The sequence below is a fragment of the Letharia lupina genome (assembly GCF_014066315.1).
Source record: "Letharia lupina isolate WasteWater1 chromosome Unknown contig_24, whole genome shotgun sequence".
NCBI classification, from domain to species: domain Eukaryota; kingdom Fungi; phylum Ascomycota; class Lecanoromycetes; order Lecanorales; family Parmeliaceae; genus Letharia; species Letharia lupina.
The window spans coordinates 46,163-60,087 of record NW_023502993.1 but is presented as its reverse complement, the minus strand read 5'-3'; the positions used below and the strand labels follow the sequence as shown (position 1 = coordinate 60,087).

Genomic DNA, 13,925 nt, shown 5'->3' with positions numbered 1-13,925 from the left:
TATGGTTTGACTCATATATGCAACAACTTTACACCACACACATATATGAGTCAAACCATAATGATTCCTTAACAAATCTTAAGGTGTTGCTACCAATTGTTAAGGAATCATTATGGTTTGACTCATATATGTGTGTGGTGTAAAGTTGTTGATTATTCTATGTGCCTGCAGGACAGATATGTGCGGTGCCAAGCCTACGCTAGTAGCCCTATGAGTACCCCTAAGGCATCTCATACTCGTACTATTCAGAAGTGAGCTACCTCGCTTAATAGCGCCGGGAGAGTTAACCAGTCAAACTATAATTTTCGCGGAGAACTAAGTAGTTTAATTAATTTACTCTCTCGGCGCTATTAAGCGAGATAGCTTACTTCTAAATAATACGAGTAATATAATAGAAAATAAAAAAGTTTTATTAAATTTAAATAATATATATTAATTTTTTTTATTTAAAACTATCGAGTAAATTTAATAAGCGAACTTTAATAAGTAATATTTAGATTCTATATCTTTAAATTATTATAAAATTAAATTTTATAATTTTATTACTATTAAAAAGCGTAAGCTATAGACTATAATTTAAAAAAAACTAATAAACTTTAATAGAAGATTATTAAATTTAAGAAATAGTTAAAAGTAGAAAAAGAATATTTTAATAGTTATAAATATTAATTCATTTACTTTTAATATTTAATTAAAAAGCGTAAATTAATCAAATTTAAAATTTTCTAACTTAGTTTATCTTATTCTTTTATATTCTTTATATATTAATAAGATTTTTTAATTTAACTCTATCTTATTCTTTTATATATATTAATTAAATAAAGAACTTAAAGTTATAATAAGTATTAAATTAAGATCTTCGATAAGCTATTTAATATAAAAAAGTATTTATTAATTATTTATCTTATATATATATTCTAATAAGAATTTAAAAATAAAGAATCGAATTAAAGTTTATTTAATAGAGAATTACGCTAGAATATAATTTATATAATATAATCTTAGATATAAAAAAGAAAATAGAAGAGTATAGTTATAAAGATAGAAAAGTTAATAAGAGTTATTCTATATATTTAATACGTGAAAGATTAGATAAAAGTTCTTTTTAAACATGAATAGTATATATATTATTCTAAGTTTTTAAATTAAGCTCTGAGAGCGAAATAACGAACGGCCGCGTGGCCTAATGGTTAAGGCGTTGGTTTTCGGCACCAAAGATTTGTGCGTTCGAATCGTAAGTATTATCTTCGTTAATGATTTCTGCCTTTCTAACATTTTCAAAGGCACCGTGGTCGATTCATGCTTTTGCGTCATTTTTTTTTTGCTTTTGCAACACATACAAGACTGACTGACTCTACAGCGTCGCTTGCTTTGATGGCGACAGAAGAGGCTTGATAAAATCGACTCGCAAACTTCCTCGATGGCCTTCTACTTGTCCTCCTTACTCTACCCTCAATTGAAATGGTACTTCATTCAATTACATCACAAAAAGTACTATCTGCTAGATCTACCATACCCTCATCCGCTGTCAGCGTAAGCAGTCCGACCGCCGAGGACATCACTCTCTACTCCATCGTATGCGTGCTATCTCTGCCTTTCCCAATACCATGGTTCAGAAGCCCCAGCTCCTTGGCTCTTTTGCGGCCAAGGTCTGACTCGAGGGAACTTTACCCACCTACTCTTCCAAAATTCAGACTTGAGTTTTCCTCCAACGAAGAAGCCTTTTCTCTCTCTCTTTCTCTCCCTCCATATACATACATTCCGCAATTCCAGACCCAGCCGCCCACACTCACTCCACCTCGCAACAAGACTGTCCTCTCTCATCAGCGGACCAACATTCTCTGCACCACTCCATCGACCTTTGTTTGGCATTTTTGCCGTCGCTCCCATATCAGCCCATCCCATCCCATCTCATCCCCACCCAGCAAAGCCATGCTCGAACCCTCCGAATTCCTCGACTGCCTCCACACCATCTGGCTCTTCACCCAATTCGCCTTCATCGTCGTCTGCGCCGTCGGCGGCGCCGCTTGCCTGCTGGTCCTGCTCGTCTACCACGCCTTTCTCTGCGCTGGCGCGTGTGCCTACTGCATGATGAGTCGGGAGGGGATCGCGAGGTTGAAGGCGGAGAGGAGGGGGAGGCGAAGAGTGCTGAGAGTGGGGGTTGCTGAGGAGGAGGGGCGGGGACAGGAGGAGGAGCAGGGGTTGGTGACGGGGGAGGTGAAGCCGAGGGAGATCGGGATGAGGTATGAGGTTTTGGAGAGCAGGAGTTATGGGACGCTTTCGCTGTGATTGAAGTGGGGAGAGGGAGCTTGGGCGGAGGGTTTCGATGTGGCGCTGTGATTGGGGTGGTGGCTACGAGGGTCAGGTAGAGTGGTGTGAAGACTGGAGACTTTGAGAGCGGATAATGCAGGTGTTTTAGTTTGTGGAACCAATACCATGGGACATACGAGTTGGATGGGGAAAATCCTGGCGTTGGCTGGTACGCCCCGGTCGCTCGGTTCCTCAAACCTTCTCAAATGGGCAGACCCCCAGAGCTCCATCACGGAAGAAGCTCCAAAGAGTATTTCAAGACTTTCGAACTTATGAACACCAAATTCCCACACTTCGAGGACGTAATTGTTTTTTGGGTGCAACAGCAAAACGCTTGTTATCTTCCTCCAAACCAATACGTGACAGGACCTCATCCAACAGCCAGCATCATCTCCCTTGAACAAAGCTCCATCACCAACAGCAACAATGTCACGCACGCAGCCCACGACGTCACCCCTTCCCACGGACAACGCCGCCGGCTTCGTATCCAACATTTTCCACAGCACCGCGTGCATTGAAGAAGCTTTTCGCCAAGAGGGCGGAGAGCTCCGGTACCTCGAAAAATGCTGGTCGGACTCTGCTATCTTGCAGTTCATCCTCCTCGGCTGGATAGGCATTGCGCTCAGGGTCTTGCTCTTTGTCCTCCTGGCGACATTTCTTGCGTCGTGTATACAAGGTCGACGGCCGTGGTATGTATTTGTGTCGCTCGTCAAAGGGGCTGGAAGCATTCTTGGGGGCCTTTGTTCGTGCTTTGAGTTGGATGATGAGGAGAGGGAGAGGGAGATGGCAGGGGAGACTGAGAAAGGGTTGGGTATCGTTTGGCAGGAAGAGAGAGAGGGCGGGGGATACTTTGGGAGCCCGAAGGAAAAGGTGCTTATAGAGAGTTCGAAGCAGAGCTTGACCCATGTGCTGACTTTGAGGAAAGGTCTAATTCAACCGGAGAAAGCGGAGAGTGAGGCCAAGGCCGGCGAATGAGCTGGCATGGGATGAAGCCTTTAGAAAGATTGAATAGAAGGAGAAGCAGGGGATGACGTCGATCGTGGATCATCGTAAACGTTGGACGCTTCATTTTGCTTCTGAGATGGAAAGGGGGGATGGTTTGGTAAAATGGGGCTTGTCGGGAGAGGATGAATTGAAAGTTAATGTAAGGACTGTGAAGAGACTGCGGGAAAAGGCGAAGGGTAGTGAATATCTTGCTCGGACCTTGCAGAAGGTCGCAGGCACAGCAATCACGAGTGGGCACGGCAGACAGATGACATATTCTCGAAACTCTCAGCCGTTCCCATCCTCTGCAATAACATATCGCTAAAACAGATCGTGTGTAACATGACGTGACAGTGTCGTCGGCGCTCCTTTTTAGGGGCTGGTATCCATGAGGGACACCCAGTCCGAAACAAGCGTGATAAAAATATATTGACATGAATATATACTTTAGATTTGTGTGATGTCGAAATTCCGCTGCGTATATGTCGTTCACCCCAAAGAGTGCTCTGAGTTATAATCGAGAACGGAAGGCAAGAGACAGGAAATGGCTAACAATCAGGACAAGGTGCAGCCACCTGCCCACCAGCCCGACTCCCTCCACAGCTCGCATACCGAAATCTCTCGGTCTGTCGATAACGAGCGCATAGCTCTATGTAGGTGAAGATCAGAATGGCCATTGGTGGAGACGATGTCTAAGTGCCCCGTTTCAGGCTGATCTCCTAGAGGAACAGTGGGGATCGAAGGGGCCTCTGAGGGAGAATGTACGGCACTGCCAATGGTGGCAGCGGTAGAGTCCGTGCGTCTCATGATCTCTCGCGCAGCAAAGACACAGCCACCGTACGCGAATCGTATCAGCGAGTCCCCAGTCAAGCTTCCGATGGCAAAAACACCCGGGGCGAGTTCCAAGCTCTTCTCGGCTCTAGACCTCAAGGTAGGGCCGGAGATGGCGGGTCGAGGATTCATTGTTTCATCAAGCGTACCCAGGACTTCCCTTGCAAGGCTGTTGTCGAGGTAGTTCAAAGACCCTCGCCTTCCAATCACATATTCCATATTGGAGATCTGTCTTTGTAGCATCGTTCCGTCTCCTATTTCTAGGCTGACATATGCAGTTTCGCCAGATACCGCAACGTCCTTGATGTAGGTATTTGGTAGTCCCTCGTAGAAGTTGTCCCAATCACGCTCCGCGAAGAAGGGATTGGATTTTCTTCTCCTTAACGGAGAGCTATTACCGCTGCCGCCTAAGACTTGTTTTGCAGCTAGCTTCATGCGCCTGTAGACACCCGCGTACTCAGGGTATGCGCGTGGGTGACATGCTCGGAGGGGCGAGGGACGATTCTCAGGATCCCATTTGAAGATGTGGATGATCTTGCGATTAGCCGGGGTGGAGATGATGACGTCGGCAGCGGTGAAACCCGAGCCGACGACGAGCAATGGTACATCACTCAAGACATTGGGCCTAGGCACGGCGTGCAGTGGAAGTAAGGACGGGCGTGGAGGGATCAAATTGGAGAAGATGCCGGAGGCCAGGACGAGATGTCTGCATGTGATGTTGTGCGACCCGACGTGGAAGCCAGCGTGAAGTCTGCGAATGGTTCCCACTTCCACATTGGTGTAGACCGAATCCTGAATCCCAGTCTCTTCAGAATATGCCGCAAGATATCCGGCGACCTCTCGTCGCGTTGGTCGGTGGAATTTTGGTACCGCTCCATCTCTTGTCTTTTTGTAGTGCTCCTCGAAGCTATAGCCTGGGAGTGACAGCATCTCAGCGTAGCTCAACGCTCCAATGTCCCAGCTCGCGGATACCGGATTGTCTGCCCATTGCCCACCAACTTGGGCAGTGTCGCCCAAAACCACATGTGGCACCTTCTTCCCCGGCTCAAGCCTCCATTCCAAACATGTGTTGTATTCCTCAGGAACTGTATCGGCCAAAGGGCGGATCAAGGTATCGAGGAGGACATTGATGGGAAGGGCTTGGGATGAGTTGAAGAGACGCGAAGCTGCAAAGTGAGCGGTGAGGTCGTACACATCAACATCGAGGAGGCAGGGCGACTCTGAGAGCTTCTTGTGCAGGATAGGATCTGGATGGGGACTGGTGGGGTTGTAGAAGGGTGTGTTGCCGTGGAGGATGAAGGATAGGATGAGGGCGGAGGGGCCGTTGCCGACGATGACGGTGTCGACATGTGCTGGGAGAGCCTTGACGGCCATGCTGTAAGGGTGGGCCATGCCTGGGCTTGGTCCTCATGAAGAATGAAGATGAGTTGACATGGTGTAGTGCTTCATCGTGGAAGAGTCACGGTTGATGCGGTGGGCCAGTGATAGTTTGGAAGGACAAAGCCTTGTCGAAGCTCACAGCCCACATCTTCTTTTTTTTTCTTTTTTTCTTTTTTTCAGGAGAAAGTTGTGAAGTGTTGGAATGAGAAGATCAGATAGATACCCATACCCATTGCCACGCTTCTTACTGCCCTTTGACTGAATGGATTTGTAAGCGGACAAAAGGATACCCTCGAGACAATCAGATACCGAGCCCATTGGCCAATCACGGAATCACGGTGGATGGTGCCTCGGAGCGGAGGAACGATCTTCCGATCCCTCGGCTAGTCATCCCTATTGCATGAATGTTTAGGTACTCTAGAGTACCGTATCCTTACTTTGCCCGCAGAAACATGCAGTATGTTCTAAGGTCAATGGTCTTCAATCCTGTAGAAAATCATCCAAGGTGACTCTACGCTGGGGCCAAAAGGTGTCAAAATGACTGAGGCTCTCAAGCTTCCATCTGGCGAATTGTGTGGTAGAGGGTTTTGTACCCTGGTAACCCCTCAGGCCTGAAGTAGTAGATAGGTTCCGCAAAGATTTTGAAGACCACATTTTGCCTACATGCGGCTAGATTTCGAGTCCACCCTAACGCCATTAAGTAACTATTAGGCCTTATACTATTTGCTTGGCTGCAGCTTCATGGACGAGTCGTGTAATGGTAACCAGTCTGGTGTGGGTGGCAAGGATGATGAATTCTATGGAAGGATGCTGCAGCAGGGTATACCCCACCAAGCTAAGCTATACTACATATGGACTGGCTTTCACGCCTGATAACTACTCCCATACAAACAAGCATAGAGCCTTAGCGACTAAAGCTATTCGTAAGTAATGGTAGTAGAAAGCAAAGGTAGCAGAAAGCAAACAACCATAGTAAAGAATGCTTTTAAAGTCTATCGCAGATTATATAATATATATCATAGTATAGTATAATAATAATAATCGTATTAATCTAATACTTCTATTTATAAGACGATTCTAGATAATAGAAAGTCTTTTATAAGACTTTCTAATATTCTACTATTATAGTAAGAGAGATAAAGAGAAATTCGCTATTAAGTAATCTATTCGAGGTATATAGATCTTTAAATAATCTCTATAAAATATATTTTCAATACGTTTATTATTAAGCTATCTTAGTATAAAGCTTTATTCGTAAGATTCTTTATAGTCTAAAATTTTAAATAATCTACGTTAACGAGATTATAGCTTATCGACTTTCTTCTAATAGAGTATAGCGAGTTCGCTTATATAGTATATTATCTATTTAATACTCTTATTATAACGAGTAATTATATCTTTATTCTATTATTAAGCTACTATTTATATAACGTTATATATCTCTATATAATATCTTAGATAGATTTAAATCTTCTTATTATAATCGAGATCTTATAGCTAAGTAGTTTATATATAGATATTATAATTTAATAAAGTCTTTAATATAACGATAATCGCTAATATCTCTAATAGAGAATCTAGTATAATATCTTTAGATAATACTTTTAAGTAGTTAATAACTCGTAAGTTAACTAAGCTATTAATATCTATTAAATTAATATTCTACTTTCTATTAAGTTTACGAATAATTAATTTTAATATTCTATTTATAATCTCGATTATTTCGATAAACTTATATAACGCTAATAAACTATAATTTATAACTATACTCTTATATTATAGAAAATTATAAAGTTTATTATAATTAAAGTATTAATCTCTATCGAGATAAAAGATATAAGATTTTCGATATATAATAAAGAATAACTTTAAGTATCGGATAATATTCTTAATATTATTATTCTTATAAATAAAAGATATTTTAAAGCGCGATATATAGTAGCTTAAGTTAAGAATAAATCTATTATCTACTACTATAGTATTAAGAGAGTCTATAAAGTCTATTTCTATTAATTAAAATAGATATATAATTATAATAAAATATAGTAGTTATAATCGTATACTAGAACTATATTACGCGTATATTAAGTAGTCTTTAATATAGCGCTCGATATTCTAAGTTTATTTTAATTAATAGTAAAGATTACGAAGTTAAGCTATAGTATCTATTTTAATCTAATATCTACTATAATTATATACTTTTATAAGTATTTCGAAATATAGAGGAGATAGATCTTAGAGTTATTTTTATAGATTTATAAGATATTATTATAAATACGATAATTAAATACTTTACGTAAAAGTATATTAGATAGATTATCTTCGTATCGATCTAAGAGTAAACTATAGATCTTCTTATATTATAAGAAGTTATAATAGACTTTATTTTAAGATAATACTATAATAGTAAAAGACGTAAAGACTAAAATATTATAGATTATATCGTTAATAACGACTTTATCTTTCTTAGTACTAAATAGAAAGCTAAGAAAGACTTTATATCTTCTCTTATTATTCTTTTATATTTAGCTAGAACCTTCTTACTCGAGTCTATTATAGACTTTCATTATCTATAAAATTTAATTATAGTTTATCTCGATAAATAAAGTTCTTAATAGCGTATCTACTATATTATTACGATAATCTAATATAAATTTAATCTTAAGATTAAGACGTCTTAGCTAATCTATCTAATAATTATAAAAATTCTTATAAATATTAAACTTTAGAAAATAGATAAATAGCTTATAATTAGTATATATAATAGCGATATAGTAAGAGTACTTATATAGATAATTATATTTTCTAATAAACTCTATAATAACGTAGAGCTCTCGCTTATACGTAGAATACTTACGGCGTATAAGTATAAACATTATAAAGTTATAGATAATAGATACCTTTATAAATATATCGCTATTATCGAAGGCTTTTATAGACTCTACTTATTAAAATTACGTAACGACGAGATCTTCTATAAAATCTAATATATCGATATATAGATAAACGACTAAATTGAGATTAATATTATATATACTTACTTATATAGTATATTTAATTTTTAAGATTTCGAATAATAGCTACTTTAATAATATTTATCTCTACTCTATCTTACTAGTAAGCTTTATAAGTAATTTTATAATCTTCGCGAAGTTCTTTATTTAACGGCGAGTAATATCGATAACTTTAAGAAATACTTAAACTCTAGATTAATCTAAGAAAATAGACTATATAATAATTTTCTTAATTCGATCGTCTAATATCGATATAAAACTATCGATATAATAAATAACTTTAAGGGCCTTAATTTACTCGGCGAATAGCTAAAGCTTTTTAAAGAATAATCTTAAGCGAATTTACTTAATTTATAGTAAGAAATAATATTATAGAAAGTTATATTATTTCTAAAAGCTATTAAAGTCTTTAAATAAATTATCTATATAGAAAGTTAGTATAGATAAATACTCGTAATTTACTAAGTATAAGAATAACGACTTATAGTATAAAGGTAATAAGACTTCGAACGCTCGATACTCTAACTCTATTATAATAAAATCTACTAACTTCGAATCTTATTATATTCGAGTAAGTTGTAGCTAATTAATAACTAATATAATAAAGATAAAATAGTAGCGATCTTCGAGATATAATGCTATAATATAGTATATATACTTGAGATTAATAGTAAAGAGACTCTTATAGCGTAAATTTAAAAGATTATTATATATCTTTAAGCTAAGCTCTATATAAGTGCTAGATAAATCTTTTCTAATTCTTAAATAGTTAAATGTAATTCGAGATTTATCTTACGAGATAGAATTATTAATCTTATTAATTACGACTATCTAAGTATTCTATTATAAAAGTCTTTTATTAATAGCTTCGATAAGTTTATAAATATCTCTATCTAGATCTTATTAAATAATTTTATATAATTATTATTTAATATAAGTAGATTAACGCTTCTAGTATATATTCGAGATAGATTTAATATTAGAGATAATATAAACTCGATACGTAATAAGATCGATATATAGTAGATCTATTAAGTTTATACTATTAAGATAACGATAGTAATATAATAATACTAGTATTTAAAGTCTCGTTACTTTAGTAGATATAAGTAATTTAAACGTAAGTTCTACGAACTCTATCTAGTATTCTAGAGTTATAGATAGTATATTAGTTAAAATACTTAAACGTAGAATTAACTTATTTAAATAGAAAGATTTATTTAATTTAATAGATAGACTAATAGAAGTTTCTATATCGATCTAAGAAATACGCGAATAATAAGATAAGTTAGATATATTAAAAGAGTTAATAGATTATTCTAGTATATTAATAGAAAATAAGCTATCTACTATAATAATTAAAGAGTTATTATAAAAGGCTTCTAAGATAATAGAAGTCTTCGATAGAATATTCTTATAGAATATTAAAGGATATAATAAAGCTTTTAATAAAGATATAGATTTAGTTAATTTTATATTCTACTAAGAATTTAGCGAAAAAGCGAGTTATTAATATTATTAATATTATTACTCTCGTTAAACGAAGATTTAAAGAAGAAAAGATTAATATCGAATTTAATAGTCTCGATCTTTACTATAATAGACTTTAAATATATAAAAAGATTATAATTCTTATAGAATATAAGCTTCGAACTAATAATATATCGAATTATCTTATTAATAATTCTATTACTAATAAATATTATTAATAGACGAATAGATATAACGATATTTATCGAATATAACTATAATATTCTTAAGATTAGATTAAGATATTCGATCTCGTCTATAGTAGTAATATAAGATAGTTTCGATATTACGAAATAACGAATATCTCATATAATATCTTCGACTACTAGACGAAGTTAGACTTAGTATTCTAGTACGATTTTATAATAATCGATAATATATATAAATAGATCTTTAAAGCTAATCTCTTCTAGTAAATAAAGCTATAGATTTAGATAATAAATAATTTTAATAGATATAACGTTTATATTAGAGCTCTAATTTACTTAAGTATACTTTTTATTTAATATAATTATAGTATTATCAAGCTTATAAATAATACTTTTAATATAAAAGACTTTCTTAACTACTATTATATTCGATAATAGATAAGTATACTTCTTAGCTTATACTATAGTAATCTCGAAAATTATCTCTATTAACTAAGTTAAATAAGATTACGAGAAAAGCTACGATAGTTATTACGAAGATTACTATAATAAAGAATCTTAATTTAAATTAATCTAAAGATTTCGTAATATATCGCTTATTATAGATTAAAACTACTATATAAATATTATATAAACGAATATTAGCTATGAAATCTATTATATAGATTAAAAAGTAAATTACGAAATACTTTTCTACTACTAATTAAATACTTAAGACTATAAAGTCTTTAGCGAATACTTCTTAATAATCTTAATATAGAGACGCTTTAGTTCTTTATATACTATAGAAAACTATACTATTAGATCTATCTAGATTATATCTATCTTATTATTCTATAAGACTTAATATATTAAAATAAGTATATCGAAGCTATTAAGAGTCTTATTAAATAAATCTATAAGAGGCTAAGATTTAACTCTCTTATTAATACGCTTCTTATTCTTACGTTTCTAATATTTATCTTTTTTCTCTATAGTAATAGAAGCTACTTATATAGATTATTAAGAAATATTAAATTAAAAAGTAAGAGCTTATATAAGTATAGTAGCTTATTATAATACTTAGAATTACTATTATTAATATATAATAGAATTCGATAGATGAGATTTTAGCTTTAATTACTTATTCTAACGTTATTAAATAGTCTACTATAAGAACTCTACTTATTTATTCTCTATCTTTAATATATAAACTCGTTTATATAAGTCTAGTTCTTCTTTAAGATTTACTTCGATAGATTTAAACTTAATAATATTAGAGATAATTAAGTTTATTATATTATAGTAAATAGAGCTACTATTAAATAAAGTCGTTATCGAAGATAGTATAAGATAGTAAGATCTCTTTTAATAAAACTACGTAGTAGCTATATAAATACGAGGTCTAGATACGTAGTTAATAGAATAAATAGATTAGTTACTAGATAAACTAATAACTAGAAAAAGAAAAGAGAAAAGAAGACTTATAAGTATTTAAGATTTTATCAAGTATATTAAATACTCGCTTTAATTACGTAATTTATAACCTAGTAAGCGACGTAAGCGAGCTTATTAATTTACTTTAAGTACTTTTACTCTTATAATTATATTCTCTCTTAAAAGATATAGCTTCTAAATCTTATTATTATTACGTTTTATAATTAAATACTATAAACTTATTAGCTTTATATATATTATTTATTACTAGCTTAAATATAATTTAAACTAATATATACTATAATAATATATTTAAATTACTTATCTCGAGATCTTCTTAAATATATTATTATATTTATATACTAAATCGCGATAGTATTACTTTATATATTATTATCTTAATTAATAGAATATAAGCGTATTACTATTCTATTATAGTATACTATTATTATTATTATTATACGCTATTATAATTATTATTACTTTAATAATTATAATAATTCTATTATTATAATTATAAACGTCGCGCTAGTAAGTATAAAAGCCTTACTTTTAATTTAACTTTTATTCTTTTTAGTAATAATATTAATATTAACGCTATTATAAGTAAGTATCTAATTCTTCTTTATATCTACTATCTTATCTTTATTTATTTCTATTATAATATCGCGATAGCGAGTTATATATTATCGTAATAGTATAATATATATATTAGTTAAAATAATAGTTAAGTAAAATTATAGTTATTTAAATTAACTTTATATATAATAAGTATCTCGAAGAATACTTTATAATATTTTATAAATAGTATAAGAAGTATATTAATATATTAATAGTAATATTAAATCTTCGCTCTTATAATTCTATAGATTATTAAATACTTATAATCGTCGTTATTCTTATACTCTTCGCTATAATTAATAAGTATTTATTTTTACTTTAAAGATATACTTAGCTAAGAAAGCTTAATAGCTTCTCTTATTACTATTTCTATTCTTATTTATAAATAAAAGAGATATTAGATAACTAAGAGATTACGCTAATATATATTAAACTTCTTTTATTATTATTATATATATACTCTCGTATATAACTCTCGTAGAATTTATATTATATCTTCTACTAGCTTATATTAGCGTAAGTACGAGCGATATTTTTATAAGAGTTATATATATATCGTAAACTTAATATTTCTCTATTATTAGACTATTATTCTCGCTATAACTTACTCTAATAAGAATATTTATATTATTCTTTAAATATAAAGCGATATAAATCTTAATTAATATATATTAGATTATATAGCTAATATATATAGTAATTTATTATATTAAGAAATTTCGATGTAATATTATTATCTTCGTCGCTTCTTCTACTACTTCTTTCGTTATCTCTTATATTAAATCTTTTTATTATTTAATAAGTCTTTTAGATAAGAAGTTACTTTTTAATATAAGAGAATAAATAAATTAATATTAGATAGTAATAATTATATATATAATCTTAATAATTACTTTTCTTATTATATATAGCGCTTTAACGCTTTAGAATTAATCTATAAACTTTTTAATTATATTCGCTAAGTTTTTTAATTATAAACTTATTTATCTATCTAGACTTTCTACTATTACTACTTTCTTAATCTTTCTTACTTTTTAATTCTTCTTAACGATTATATCTTTAACTTTATCTTAAATATTAATTTATATAATTTCTTTACTCACTTAAAGTTCTTAATTATACTTTTAGTATTTTTAAGATATTTTATTAATTTCTATAAAGCTTTATAAGATAAGAAGTCTTTTTAATTAATAAGGTATTTAGTCTCGCCTTTATAAACTCTTTTATCTAATATCTTATTAACCTTCTATTTTTCTTCTTTATTAATTAAAACTATTTATAATTTTAAATTATTATTATATGAATATTATAACTTTAATAGCGATATATAAAATATAAAATAAATTCTTCTATATCTAATCGAAAGGTCTAGCTTATAAGCCTATATATTTATTTTCTCTAGTACTTTAAAAGATTTAATCTATTTATAATTTAGTTTCTTCTTTAATTATAAGATATATATATTTAAACTTTATAATAATACTTTTTTTTTAAAGATTATAGTTTTATAATTACTATTATAATACTTTACTTATTACTTTAACGCTCGCTTCTATAATTCTTTTAGATATAATCTTATCTCTTATAATTAATCTACTCGCTTTATAATAAGTAATACTTTTCTTTTTAAGATTCTATCTTTAGAAGTATTTTTTAGATTTACTATATATCTTATTAATAGCTCTTATAA

The 13,925-nt window shown here is 32.0% G+C and overlaps 1 protein-coding gene and 1 non-coding gene across 2 annotated transcripts; one reads left to right on the top strand and one right to left on the bottom strand.

The window, feature by feature from the left end:
* Window positions 1–1,178: 1,178 nt before the first annotated feature.
* HO133_006251 lies at window positions 1,179–1,247 on the top strand. Its single transcript has one exon. It is a non-coding gene; the product is annotated as a tRNA-Arg (tRNA).
* Window positions 1,248–2,760: 1,513 nt separating this feature from the next.
* HO133_006250 (uncharacterized protein) lies at window positions 2,761–5,499 on the bottom strand (the record flags this gene model as incomplete). Its single annotated transcript, XM_037297149.1, has 2 exons — window positions 2,761–3,219; window positions 3,907–5,499. 2 exons carry the CDS (start codon window positions 5,497–5,499, stop codon window positions 2,761–2,763), a joined length of 2,052 nt encoding a protein of 683 aa, XP_037147274.1.
* Between the last annotated feature and the right edge of the window lie 8,426 nt (window positions 5,500–13,925).